The sequence below is a fragment of the Lynx rufus genome, unplaced genomic scaffold (assembly GCF_022079265.1).
Source record: "Lynx rufus isolate CCGP_SWC_20201006 ecotype Redwood Valley unplaced genomic scaffold, mLynRuf1.p SCAF_1, whole genome shotgun sequence".
NCBI classification, from domain to species: domain Eukaryota; kingdom Metazoa; phylum Chordata; class Mammalia; order Carnivora; family Felidae; genus Lynx; species Lynx rufus.
Window position 1 is genome coordinate 28,275,511 of NW_025814823.1, and position 13,691 is coordinate 28,289,201.

General features: G+C 37.8%; 1 protein-coding gene across 7 annotated transcripts in view; it reads right to left on the reverse strand.

The window, feature by feature from the left end:
• AKAP11 (A-kinase anchoring protein 11) overlaps positions 1–13,691 on the reverse strand; it is a 48,725-nt gene that overhangs the window by 15,917 nt on the left and 19,117 nt on the right. For 6 of the 7 annotated variants that reach the window (XM_047080253.1, XM_047080298.1, XM_047080262.1 and 3 more), the window contains exons 3-7: positions 12,667–12,783; positions 9,664–9,711; positions 7,441–7,575; positions 5,809–6,073; positions 710–5,222 (exon numbers count right to left, since the gene is read on the reverse strand). In XM_047080253.1, the coding sequence (XP_046936209.1) occupies positions 710–5,222; positions 5,809–6,073; positions 7,441–7,575; positions 9,664–9,711; positions 12,667–12,783 (5,078 nt within the window). The remainder of the gene's footprint in view (positions 1–709; positions 5,223–5,808; positions 6,074–7,440; positions 7,576–9,663; positions 9,712–12,666; positions 12,784–13,691) is intronic. The other variant, XM_047080292.1, reaches the window with a different exon arrangement.

Genomic DNA, 13,691 nt, shown 5'->3' on the forward strand with positions numbered 1-13,691 from the left:
CTCAGGTCATGATCTCGCGGTTTGTGAGTTGGAGACCCGTGTTGGGCTCTGTGCTGACAGCTCGGAGCCTGGAGCCTGCTTCAGATACTGTCTCTGTCTGTCTGTCTGTCTCTCTCTCCCCTCCCCTGCTCACTCTCTGTCTCCCCCCAACAAAAGTAAATACAATAAACATTAAAAAAAGAATCTTAAAAAAAAAAAAAAAAGAAGTGATAGCAGCAGTGAAAATCTTTGGAGAGTTTTTAAAGCTTTCTTCCTCACAGCAATTGGTTAAATTATGTTCTTTATAAGAACACTTACCTTTGTGAAGAGAAAAAAATAAAACACTATAAAAAAATTTAATCTCAGAGTAGTTGGTTATCATTTGCTTTATACATTTGCTGTATAAAACCCTCCAGCTGTTCCTTCAATCCAGCTTTACCTACTTCGTAGCTCTGTGAACGAGGCAAGGTGACCATCCTCCCTAAGCTTCTTTTTCCAGCTTGGGAGATGGTTAACACCTCCCCTCAGAGGGCTGCTGGGGAAAAAATGAGACAACACACACGAGGAGTAACGTACAGGATATGAAACAATACACAAATGTAGTATGGAAAATTTTTTGTTAACTTAGGGGTTAAAAATAATTGTACCTTTCGGAACAGGACCTAAGACCCATATGATCAAGTTTAACGTTTCATTTTATCCTGAGACCCAAAAGAAATCTGAGACTCACCTGCTAACAGCACGTCCAACATTGGTCATCGCCGACGTCATTATTTCTGTGGTAAGGCTTTCAGCAAAGCTAACGCCATCCTGTCCAATCCCGCTATCAGCCACCAGACTGGTATTGCTCAGTTCCCTCTCTGCTTTTTCAATAGCTTCAGCAACTATCTTCTCAGCAAGCACTGTCTTCTTATCAAGACCAACATGAATTTGTGGGACATCAAGATGAAAAATTCTAGATTCCTGATAGATGTTGCTAAGTTTTGATTTAGAAGCTGGCTGACTAGTAGCAAGTGAATCCTGCCTGGAAACATGTTGAGATGAATTTCCAGTGCAATCATGCAGTTCTTTACGGTCACAATATCTGCAGGGTTGACTTATAAGAGGTGACAACTTTTCTGCATAAGTGACCCTATCAGCTGCTTTTGTGGACTCAGACGCATGGAAAACTGCAGATCCTAAACTGAGCTCTAAGGTATCATCCACTACTTTTCTCGCATACTGTTCTATAGCTTGAACCACGCTCTCTCCATAACCAAACCCATTTAAGCTGCCTGTACTGTGGTAAAATCTGTGATTTTGCGGGGAAGGCTGAAGAGCCTGAGGAAATTCTGGCTCAGCGGGCAACCTGGTTTCTTCATCACGTCCAGACTTTTCATAAAGGCAAGAATCTGTTAAGGATTTTGGCAAGCCAACTGTAGACACTGTCAGCTCTTTTTTAACATCTCTTGTTATGCTGTGAGCAAGAGAGGCTGAAAAACTATACAGTTCAGAGCAGTCATTTTTGTATGTATCCAGCGTCCATTCACAAGTTTTATTTTTGCAAAGGTAAACTCCACTTCTTTTACTTTGTCGTTCGTGATCTACTTCTTGGTGGTGTTCTTTATTTAAGAATATTAAGAGGTCGTTCTTGGTTGTCACCTGTGAGCTCTGCACGGAGAACATTTTTGAGCTGCACTTCATTTGGGCTGCCTTCGCTGCTTCTCGTAATCCCGACTTAACAGATCGATAGGCAAGTCTATTGGCATACTGATCCATTATTAACTCACTATTACCACCTTCCTGTTTGAGCACTTGGATAATGTGACCTGCATATTCGTCTGTCACGCTTTCACAGCTGGGATACTTGTACGTCAGACCAGACACACAAGAACTTGGTGGTAATGAAAGACTGGACGGATCTACTTCTTTGGGGTCTGCCAGAGCCTCCATCTCCAACTTCTCTTCTGATCTATCGTCTCGGCCACCGTCCACGTAACAACTATTCCTCCTTTGCCTGAAAAGCACACAGCTTCTAACTTTTGCTATTTTCTCAGCCTCCGTAATGACTTCTGCTGCCAGGTCACCTGCAAAATTGCATAATATTTGTAAGTTTTCCTCTGAGTGACTTAAAGCAGTAGGTGACACACTTCTTTGACTCTTCACAGTTAAGCAAGGGCTTTTAACCTTGGGTTCCTGAGTTACTTTATTATCTAAATGGGAAGCTGCCATTTCTGTGGCCAGAGAAATGATGTGCGTAGCTAACGATTCCGCAAACTGAACTTTCTTCCCTGAGTGCTCTGACTTCACATCCACTTCCGGATGCTCTTCGTCTTCACTGCTTTCCACTTCTTCTGAAAGAGATCGCATGAGTTTCAACATGAACTCTTCTTTCTCTATAGTATTTTGTTCACTTTCAGACAAACTACCAACAGATGAGTTGTGAGGTGTAGAGGGTGGAGTAGCAGGTGCGAATTCTTTTGCCAATTCCCCCTTGAGCTTTTTGGTTAACTTCTTGATATCCCATTCAGAACTAGCCTGGGATGGTACTAGAGGAGTGGATGGAGGAGTATCGGGTATCACATTGCCGTCTCTAATCTTCTGTTTATCTTCCACGTGCAAACCATCTACACACGTAAGCACTGTAGAGGAGAAAGTATGTGAATGAGGACAAGGGTGGTCTTGACCAAAACACAAGGGCTCAAGTGCTGCATTATTCAAATTATCCTTTTTCATGGATTTGTCTTTAGCAACTTCCTTCAAATCAGGTTTCTGACCCACAACTGTCGGACAAGGTTGCGGTGTCTCTAAAGAAAACCCATGAGCTACAGAACCTTTACATTCTGGAACACAGTCCTTTCCTACTGAAAGTGAACAGGGGGTTAAGTGATCTTGAGCATCGAGAAATTTGGGGAACTTTTCCAAGGTCAACTGTGACTCTTCTCCAGGAACAAGCAAGTCTTCCTTGCGTTCAGCATTTTTATCTACATTTGAGATCGCCGATTTGCTTTTATCGATGGAATGTTTAATAATAGATTTAGATAATCGATCAGCAAACATATCCTTATTGCTAACTTCGCTCTGTTGCACTGTTGCTTGATCAGAACAGAAAGGAAGGGTTTCTCCCTTTACTGTTTTAGTTACACCATCTGTTTGTTCAACAACTGTTTTTGTACATTTGAATGATGTCATTGACTCTAAAGTTTCATTTACAATCGTATGCACCATTGCTGCAGAAAAGTTGTTAATAATCACAGGATCACTTGTTAATTTTGAAGAGCTCTGCACTTCAGCAGCATCATTAGCTGGTTTAAAATCATTCTGGTTACCTGGATTGTGGTCTGAGGGTAAACAAATATTTCTGAGACACGCTACTTTCTCGTCTTTGTTTTTTGTGGTAACACATGTCTGGATAGAATCGCCATTCAAATTACTATCATCCGATGACCGACGAGATTTTGACTGATATATATTAGATGAGATATGATATGGGAGAAGGGCACTTCCTGCCAAGGGTACTGGTATCGAAGTAACAATTCCAGAAGTACAAAACAAGGCCTGCTGTACTGTGTATTCCTTTTTATGTTCCTGCATGGGTTTTGTCTCCATAAGGGTCTGGTTGTTAAAAGCAGGGGAAAACGTGGAGGTCTGTGTCGGTGGCGCTAAATTTCCTGCACTGGCATCCTTTATGGTATCTGTGGAAACACTAACTGCTGCCTTGGTTGAGAAGGTCACGCCGGCTTGTGAAAGCTCGATGAACGCTTCCTGTAATACAGACTCAGACAGGTCTTTTGCATAGGACTTCACTGCTTTGTCTTCATAGTCAAACGGCCAACACTGTGGAGATGCGGGTGTTGGGGGACAGGAAAACTGACACACCTCCATGATGCCTTCAAAAACAAGCTCTTCAGCAAGATCCGCAGCAAACCGAGCGACTGTGTTTGTGAATATCTGCTTTTTTACATACTGTAAATCCCGGAAAGCATTTGATAAAGCTTCACTCACCAAAAAATTAGCCAGACCACTAACAGCACGTTCTCTCAGTGAAAACGCACACTGCCTTCTCAGTTCGTTAAATGCCATCTGAAAAACAGAGGATGTCAATTTGATAGCCAGGTGACACAACGCATTGGTACACGAAGAGACTCCTTTCTGTAAGTCTTTAAATGCACTGCCAAAACTTTTTTCCACAAGGTCTGAGGCAAATTTCTGAATAGTATCTTTAATCATCAAGGATTTATTTTTAGATTTACTTTTTTGATCAAGGCTTCCACTGTGAAGAGCTATGGTTTTATTTTCTCCCTTCTTAATGCTATTAATGTTTGATGTAGCATTAGTATGTTGGGTATGAAGAACAGAGCCCAGAACCTTACATGAGATGCTATTTGCATAATCCTCATAGGTGTAATAAACAGAATCATGATCTTCATGAATCCTATCTCCACCGGTATCTGTTTGGCAAAAACATTCAGCAGGAGTACAACCTCCAAGAGGGCTAAAGGCAGAGGATCGAATAGGGCTAAACAAACCACTGTCCTCCCCTGACGCCTTCACTGGGCGAGGTGAATCCGGGGCATCACACAGGTTACTGTAAGGGGATTCTGGTTTACGAGGAGTTGGCTTTCTAACGTTAGCTGGGAGAGCTGGACGCTCAAACTTGAATTTTTGAGGATTCATAGTAGTAGTTACAGAACAAGATTTTTCATGTTTGTGTCCTTTCTTTTGCGACGGCTTCCCTACAACAGGATCTTTTAGAAATGGACAAGAAGTTTCTAAAGTTTGTTCTAACTCATCAAACTGATCAAAACTATCAAAAAATTCACTTACTTCTGAGTCTGAATCCTCTATATCATCTTTCGTCACGGGAATTTTAGGTAACTCAAGTTTTGCTTTTAAACTTTTTTGATATCCTTCTTCATCCAAGAAAATAACAGGACTTGGACTTGAGCATTCAGATTCAGAGGAATAGGCAGGAGAAGAAGAAAAAAACATTTTCTGTGTATCACTACCTTTATCTGAAGCATTAGATGATCTATAGAAACTCTTTTGGATCCAAGGCTCAGAAATTAATGTTGTGACTGAAGTTTTCGCAGAAGGTAGTTCTTTATGTCCCAGCATATTTATTAAGGAAGTTGAAGGTTTAGCCAATGACTTCTGCCTCCCAGAGCTAACCAGAATTCTTAAATCATGGGTTTCTAGATGGTGACCAGAAGAAGTCTGTGAAGCAGCATCACACTGGCTCTTTAGTGCAGCAATGTTTATTCCTATAGGAAAAGAATAAAGTGATCAAATTATTCTTGAACAGAATCTTTTAAAAATTAATTCACATCAATGGGAATAAGTAGACTTTAAGCATGAAATATTTATTTGTAACATAAACGACTTCTACACTCTGTGGTTTACCAGATTCCTCCCAAATGAATTTGAGAGCAAATACACCTTTCACTAACATAATTTCATTTTACCTCACACATGGGAATATCTGGGTCTACAAAATGCTTAGTTTCTTGTCGCTGTGTGTTAGAAACACTAATATCGTCCCTCTGCCAGCTAACCTTTCTCAAATTTGAACCCAGGCATGGTCCAAACACTTAATGTAATGAAGCAAACACTGCTTGAACAGTACTACCAAAATAAGAACAGAAATAGCAAAACTAAAAACCAGGTAACAATGAACTTAAAAATCATAAGAAAAATTCCTTGCACAATCAAAAAAACAAACAGGTAAAATGCTGAAACGGTATCAAATTTCAAAATAAATTTCAATGGAACAGGCAGCCTTAAAACTTTTAAAACCAAACATCAGACTTTAATTTCCTATTTCAAGAGAAAGTCTAGTAAAGAACAAACCATCAGTAAATGGCTTTAAAGGCTCTTCTTCCTCTAAGTGCTCAAAAGCAGTGACAAAGTCATCCTCTATGGAAGACACGGACTGGTTGGTGTCGTCATCATCTTCCTGAGCAGTCTCAAGTTGGCGCTTCTGATGCAAGTATGTGTCCAGGGTATATCTTATACCAGTAGCGTATTTACTTAGCAGGCTAAAGATAAAATCAATTCTGAGCCTTGGTAATGTAGGTGACACTCTCATGACACAGAGCATTCCAGAATGGTGACTCTTGGGGAAGATGAAAGATGATAAAAAATAATTTTAATTTCAACATGTATTATACAAAGCACAGTATCTGGAAAGTGAAGTCTAGAAATAACACAATCTCGGGAAAAAAAGAAATGCATGGATCCTGGAAGGCTCCCTGATTTTGTATTGTTTAATTCTTTTCTTCATTCTTTCTCTACATTTCTCACTTCCCAATCTCTTTTCCTCCCAATCTTTCTCCCATCTGGCATTCAAATTCCACCTGCTCTAGCTCCTTAAATGTTACAGAACTTACCACCCATACCCTTGGCAATTATGCTTTCCTATATTACTATAAGCCCTAGGAGTTCCCTTGCTCATTAACCTAGCTCACCAACTACACTGTAAATTGCATGAGGGCAAGAACCAGGTTCTGTTCTATTTTTGTATCCCATTTTACAGTGGCTTCCAGCATGATACCACCTTCTCTCCTATTATAAAAGAATCTTCCCCTCCTTTGACCTAAATTCCCCTAGTTTTACAATTTACCATGATGTTTACAGCTTTGATTAGGAATCTAAGTCATCAGATTTTTTCCATATATGTTATCTTAAAAAACGCAAATATTGACAAATGACTTATTGGAAAAGGTGGAAACTAAATAGCTAATCACCTCTTGTAATCCTAGCAAATAAAACAAAGTAAATATAAATGAAGAATATAATTAAGGAAATGAGGCAAGCAGTTCTATTATTATCTGTAGACCTCCATATGAACACTGTAGTTTTTTAATACTTGGAATAATAAGTAACTCAAATTTTAAACCCACTAACTCAATTTTTAGGAGGTAAAAAATGCAAAGCATTTATCTTTGATGTATTATTAACAAAATAATGCTTAGTAAAGAACTGAAAGCTGAAGGTTATAAAACTAACTACCTGTCTGAAATGGTGACATTTTTATTTACAAATAAAGAACATGTCTTCCAATGTCCACTTTACACTGAATTTTTTTAACCAGAAAACAAGTTAAAGTATGTTCTCTAAAACACAATATTTATATAAATTTGGAAATGGTCATAAAAGGGGAAAGTGCCTATAGTTTATACAAAGGTAGAAGAAATTCAAGAAACCCAGAAATGTATTTTCTAAAACAAATTAATATGTACTGGGCATTATCATTTAGGGAACTTCACACATGAAAAATCTAATTGAAAGCTATGTCCAAAGTTATTCAATCCTTCAGTAATTTCAAAGCTTCATGAGTTATGTTTCTTACAAATAGTATTTCCTTGAGACAGCATTTAAAAAAAAAGAAACTTGAAGCATTTAAAAGTTTAATACTCTCCATCAAATGTCATTGTAAAATTTGCCCTGAAAAACTCATTAGAAATTATATATAAAAGTTACCTGATTTGGAGAACCATTGTTTCCATCTGATGATTTATTTATATCCTTCATACAAATAATTTCATTTTCATTTAGACTGCAGAAGTGCAGTGAATTCAGAAGATCTGGAAGTTCCAAAGAAACTGCAGCTAAATCCTAATTTAAAACGATACAATAAATAACACTTTAAAATTTTTTTTTTTAAAGTTTATTCGAGAGAGAGAGAGAGCGCGCATGCAAAAGGGGCAGAGAGAGGGGGAGAGAGAGAGAATCCCAAGCAGGCTTTGTACTGTCAGTGCAAAGCCTGACTCAGGTCTCAAACTCATGAACCGTGAGATCATGACCAGAGCCAAAGTCAGACGCTTAACCGACTGAACCACCCAGCTGCCCCATAACACTTTTGTTAAGACTCCTATAATGTGGGCTTTGTCTGAAAATCATAAGGTCCACTGGTTAATATAATTTCCAGTTCAAAATAGTTAATATAGTTTATCATACACAATCAATTTAACTTCAAAATAAAATGTACTAAAATATTTTAATACCTGCTGTTTCTGCAGCCTTTTCAAGTACTGATATCAAGCTACAAAGCATTTTTACATGGTACCTCCTGAATCCATGACAATTAGGTTTTAAGAGTTTTTAGCTGCAAATATCAACCTACAATCTTCAGGTTAACCATGGAATTTTCATACATATAGAGATTCTTCCCAATAGAATGTACTTCTTGGAGCTTAAGTTTTACCTTTGCAAAATACAAATCTATTTTTCGGCCTTTCCTCTCCAACATATTGTATTAGATTTTAACTGAAAAATTTATGAAGATATAAAGAAAATAGATTTTATTATTTTACTTATTTGTCTTTTTTATGCAAATATTTAACCCAGTGAAAGAATTATTAATGTCTTTGACCTCTCAAAGAGTACTTTCCTTTATAAACATGGCTTTATCAGTAACTCTTAAAGAGGAACTAGAGTACGAGACAAATACTTTAGGGGGCGCCGGGGTGGCTCAGTCGGTTAAGCATCTGACTTCAGCTCAGGTCATGATCTCACAGTTCGTGAGTTTGAGCCCCAAGTGCGGCTCTGTGCTGACACCTCAGATCCTGAAGCCTGCTTCGGATTCGGTGTCTCCCTCTCTCTCTCTACCCCTCCCCTGCTCATGTTCTGTCTCTCTCTGTCTCAAAAATAAATAAACATTAAAAAAAAAATACTTCAGAACACTTCTCTTTTCAGCCTTATGTTCTCAGGAATATGTCTTCTCTTGCGCCTTCTGTCTAAGCTATTTCCTTCAGGGGCGCCTGGGTGGCTCAGTCAGTTAAGCGTCTGACTCTTGGTCTCAGCTCAGGTCATGATCTCACTCACAGTTGGTGTGTTCAAGCCCTCCATCAGGGCTGACAGTGTGAAGCCCGTTAGGGATTCTCTCTCTGCCCCTCCCCCACACGTGTGCACACATGTACACACACTCTCAAAACAAACACACTTTCAACAATTAAATAAAAATAAACTATTTCCTTCAGGCAAGGGCACAATCAAAACACACGGCAGAATTTTCATTATCACCTGATATGCATTATTCATAAAGAAGTGAACGGTATTACCTCTTCTATTAGGAGACACTTTACTACCACAAAAGGAAACACGTGGCAACCACAAATATTAAGAAGCAGCATAAGGTATAAAAAAAAGTATGCCTACCACATCTGCAAGAGCTTCAACCCTCTTTATGTAACTGTGAAACTTTCCTTTGCTGATCACAATCTCAACTACCAGTCTCTCTCTAAATACCTGCCAAAATCAGGCTAAAATTTCTGCATTAGCTAATCATTAGTTTTTACAAATTTCGCCTTCCAAATTTAACACTATCTCAATTAAAAATATAATAATCTGAGGAAGTCAGATTTTAAGGCCATCCAAAATAAAAAAGAAGTCTTACTTTCTACGTTATGCACAGAATGGAAGGAAAGTTAGCCTGTGGCTTGCAGCCTTCTCAGATATATCACACTTGTGGTCTCCTAACCTAAAACTGCTCTCTGTAAAAAGAATACTCTGAAAGTGCTAGAAGTGAAAATGCCCAAAGCACACTCAAAAGCAGATCTCAAAATGTCATCTTTTAGCTTCAAATAGGAATGATAACAGAAGAGCTGAATGTACATTTTAGGCAAATAAGGCAAATTTCATGGTCTCAAAATTTGTTCCAAATAATCTCTCATGGTCTTTTCCAGTTCAATAAATCAACCATACCTGTATGTGAGCGGCATCTGTTTCTTCATTAAAACCTAGAAATGTGACCTGAATAAAAAAGGAATAAATCTCCATTGAGTTTTTAAGTCTTATCTCAATTATTGACAGAGCTGAGAAATAGAAAAAAAGCACATAAAATGTTAAAATGCTGACTGCTATATACAAATGTTGAATCATTCTGTAATATACCTGAAACTGATTATGCTACAGGTTGATTATACCTCAATTAAAAACATTTTTTAAATGCTGTCATGGACAAAATGATTCAAATTTTCAAAGATCACCACAAAGGATTTTTACCAAAGATGTGGCTCCATAATGCAGCTCTTCAACCTTCCCCACGTCCACTCCATTCGCAAATTCAATCAGTTCTACTCCACACACCCATCTCCTATACGTCCACTTCTCTCCACGCCCCTGCCACCACTTCCCTGCATGACTACAGTCCTGTCCCACCCAGTCTCAGGAATGATGTCACCTCCTTGTCAAAACCCTTCCACACCTCCCACTGCAAAGTCCTAACTGAGGCTCCAAGGTTCTGGGTTAACTGGTGCTTTCAACCTTTCCTTGCTTACAGTCATACACATGGGTCCCCTTTCTGGGTCTAGAACATGCCTAAGGGCTTTGCAGTAATGCCCCCTCAACCTGGATCACTGCTCCTCGGATGTTTACATGCCTCGCTCCTCCTCATTCTTCAAGAGCGAACTTAAATGTCACCCCCTCAGAGAGCCCTTCCCTGGGTAGGCCCCCAAGACTCCTTACTGACTCCCTGTGATATTATCACTTATTCCCTTCAACACCCATATAATAGAGATTTCTCTGCAAAAGTTTATATAAATTAAATTCCTAAAGAATATCTAATGGCATGAGAAAATGTCACATTATGTAAAAAGGACAAGTTACAGAAAAGATGACACAGGTATATACACAATTTCAACCTTATTTTTAAAAACATACACATGAAAAACAATACTGGAAGGCGACACACCAAGTAAGCAGTGATTAACTCTAGATGGTAGAATTATAAGTGTTCTTATTTTTTGCTACTTTTTTTCACCATGTTTTTCTTTTCCCCTAATTTGTAAGATTAATTACAGGCATTCTTTTTCATGATTTCAGTATTTCTTAATTTTCTATAAGCATTACATACTACTTTTGTAACCCCCCAAAAGTATTATTTTTAAAATTTATATTATCTTTAGGTCTGCCACATCATAGGAAGGAAAATTTTCCATTTGAAGACAAAAATCTACTAAACAAGTACTATGACTAAAAATATGAAATACTTAAATGACAGCAATATGGATAATCAATTCTCAAGAATTATGGGAAAGCAGCATAGTTAAAACAGAAAGCAACACTCAATGTACTTTTGATCCCTTTCTGATGAGTTACAACCAAGTCACAATATTCTATTACCCCGGGATCCTTATTCTGATATGGTTATTACTTCCCAAAAGTGTTCAGTTAATTCCAGGTTTCTAGGTACACTGTTTGGCTCCAAGAGCCAGTCTCCTCATCTATAAAACTTAAAGCAATACAACTCCTCTTCCACGGTTGGGAGGGTTAACAAGACAATGTGGAGGAAAGTGCCTGACACAGCACAGGCACTCAGTAACAAAGAGACACTTAAAAACAAACTTCCTTTCTTCGAAAAAATACTTTGAGCTACGCACACCCTCAAGTGAGACAGAAATTCCTGCTATTCTTTCAAGTTTCCTTTTACTGTATACAAAAGAGAAAATAAGTTGACATGGGGTTTTGAAGATGCCAGTAGTTTTATATTTCCCATTGACCAAGGAAGGCCTTGCCAAGGAATGTGGGCTCGGAAAGGCACTACGTCAGCAGCTAGAGAAAACAGGCTGGAAAACTGAGGGCAGAAGGACACAGGAGACCTGTCACACTTGGCAACAACTGAAGAGATTAAGGGTGGCTGAGCTTTACTAAAGTAAAGCAGGAGGGATAACAAAGAAGATAACAGGCAAGAGCCACAGAAATTAGCAGACACAAATAGAAAAGGCTTGGGTCAGAGAACACTAGGCCTAAAAGGTATGCTCATCAGCCTGTGGAACTATCTCAAGTATAGTTTCTCAAGGAGTATGGAAGAAAAGCATTCCCCAAAATAAGAAAATCCATTTGACAATAAATTATATATATATATATATATATACATATATATATATATATATATATATATATATATATATGTGTGTGTGTGTGTGTGTGTATGTATATATACACACACACACATACATACATATATATATATATATACACATATATATGTATATATAAGAAAATCCCTATTTTTTATTAGATCCTTGGTTTCAAAAAAATTTTTTTTTAACTAACATACTTATCATCTTTGAGCTTGAATAACCTAATATCTTACTTCTCTCATTTGGTAACATTGGTAACATGAATGTGTTGATTAACTACAGCTGTAATGCAAGAAAAAATTTACTTCTTTTCACAGTAATAAATCCAAACAAAGACTGGAAACACTGATGTAGCACAGAAATAGGTGAGCAAGTAGTTAGTATATCTTTAGTATATATATTAATTTCAAAATAAATTTATCACTACTTTTTCATTTTGTATCAAAGTGCTGAATTTAAATAACCAAGAAAACTAACAATAGCCAAAAAAATAAATATACGAAAATAGTATATATTTCATGTTTCAGAGTACAGCAGGAATCATCTAACATAGTGCTGTATGTCCAATGAGTGATCAACAATGTCTATGCACTGAATTAAATGTGCTCGTTATAATACACTAAGACAATTATGTTGGTGGATATTTAAAACAGGTACTTCTCATACTGAATTAATATAGAGAGATTTTAAACAATTCAAAAATAGACGATGCAGCTTTACAAAGGATGAAAATACACAAAAGTACCATGTGTTTTATTATGAAAAGATATAGAAAGTATTACAAAATAGCATGAAAATACACTGTGTTTTATTAGGAAAAGATATAGAAAGTATTATGTCAAACCTCAGTCAAATTGGCATGTTCCTCCTGCTTTAAACAGTCCTCCGCTGATACACTGCATAGTTCCTTCTCACTCTGTAATAAAGACTTGACCGACTGGAACACATCTTCACTGAAACTCTGAAAATAAAAGATACTCTTAATTTAGTTAATTCTAAGACAAGGTAAAAGATCCTGGAGATATTCTACTTTTAAGTGTACAGTCACTAACTCTCCAATTAATATGCATTTGATATCTACAGAATATCTACAGAATTCAATAGAGCTAAGAGGAAGAAAGAACAAAAGGCTTATTTAGGTAGAGTTCCTGGCACAAAAACAGACACACAGACCAATGGAATAGAATAGAAACCCCAGAACTAGACCCACAAACGTATGGCCAACTCATCTTTGACAAAGCAGGAAAGAACATCCAATGGAAAAAAGACAGCCTCTTTAACAAATGGTGCTGGGCGAACTGGACAGCAACATGCAGAAGGTTGAAACTAGACCACTTTCTCACACCATTTACAAAAATAAACTCAAAATGGATAAAGGACCTAAATGTGAGACAGGAAACCATCAGAACCTTAGAGGAGAAAGCAGGAAAAGACCTCTCTGACCTCAGCCGTAGCAATCTCTTACTCGACACATCCCCAAAGGCAAGGGAATTAAAAGCAAAAGTGAATTACTGGGACCTTATGAAGATAAAAAGCTTCTGCACAGCAAAGGAAACAACCAACAAAACTAAAAGGCAACCAACGGAATGGGAAAAAATATTTGCAAATGACATATCGGACAAAGGGCTAGTATCTAAAATCTATAAAGAGCTCACCAAACTCCACACCCGAAAAACAAATAACCCAGTGAAGAAATGGGCAGAAAACATGAATAGACACTTCTCTAAAGAAGACATCCAGATGGCCAACAGGCACATGAAAAGATGTGCAGCGTCGCTCCTTATCAGGGAAATACAAATCAAAACCACACTCAGGTATCACCTCACGCCAGTCAGAGTGGCCAAAATGAACAAATCAGGAGACTATAGA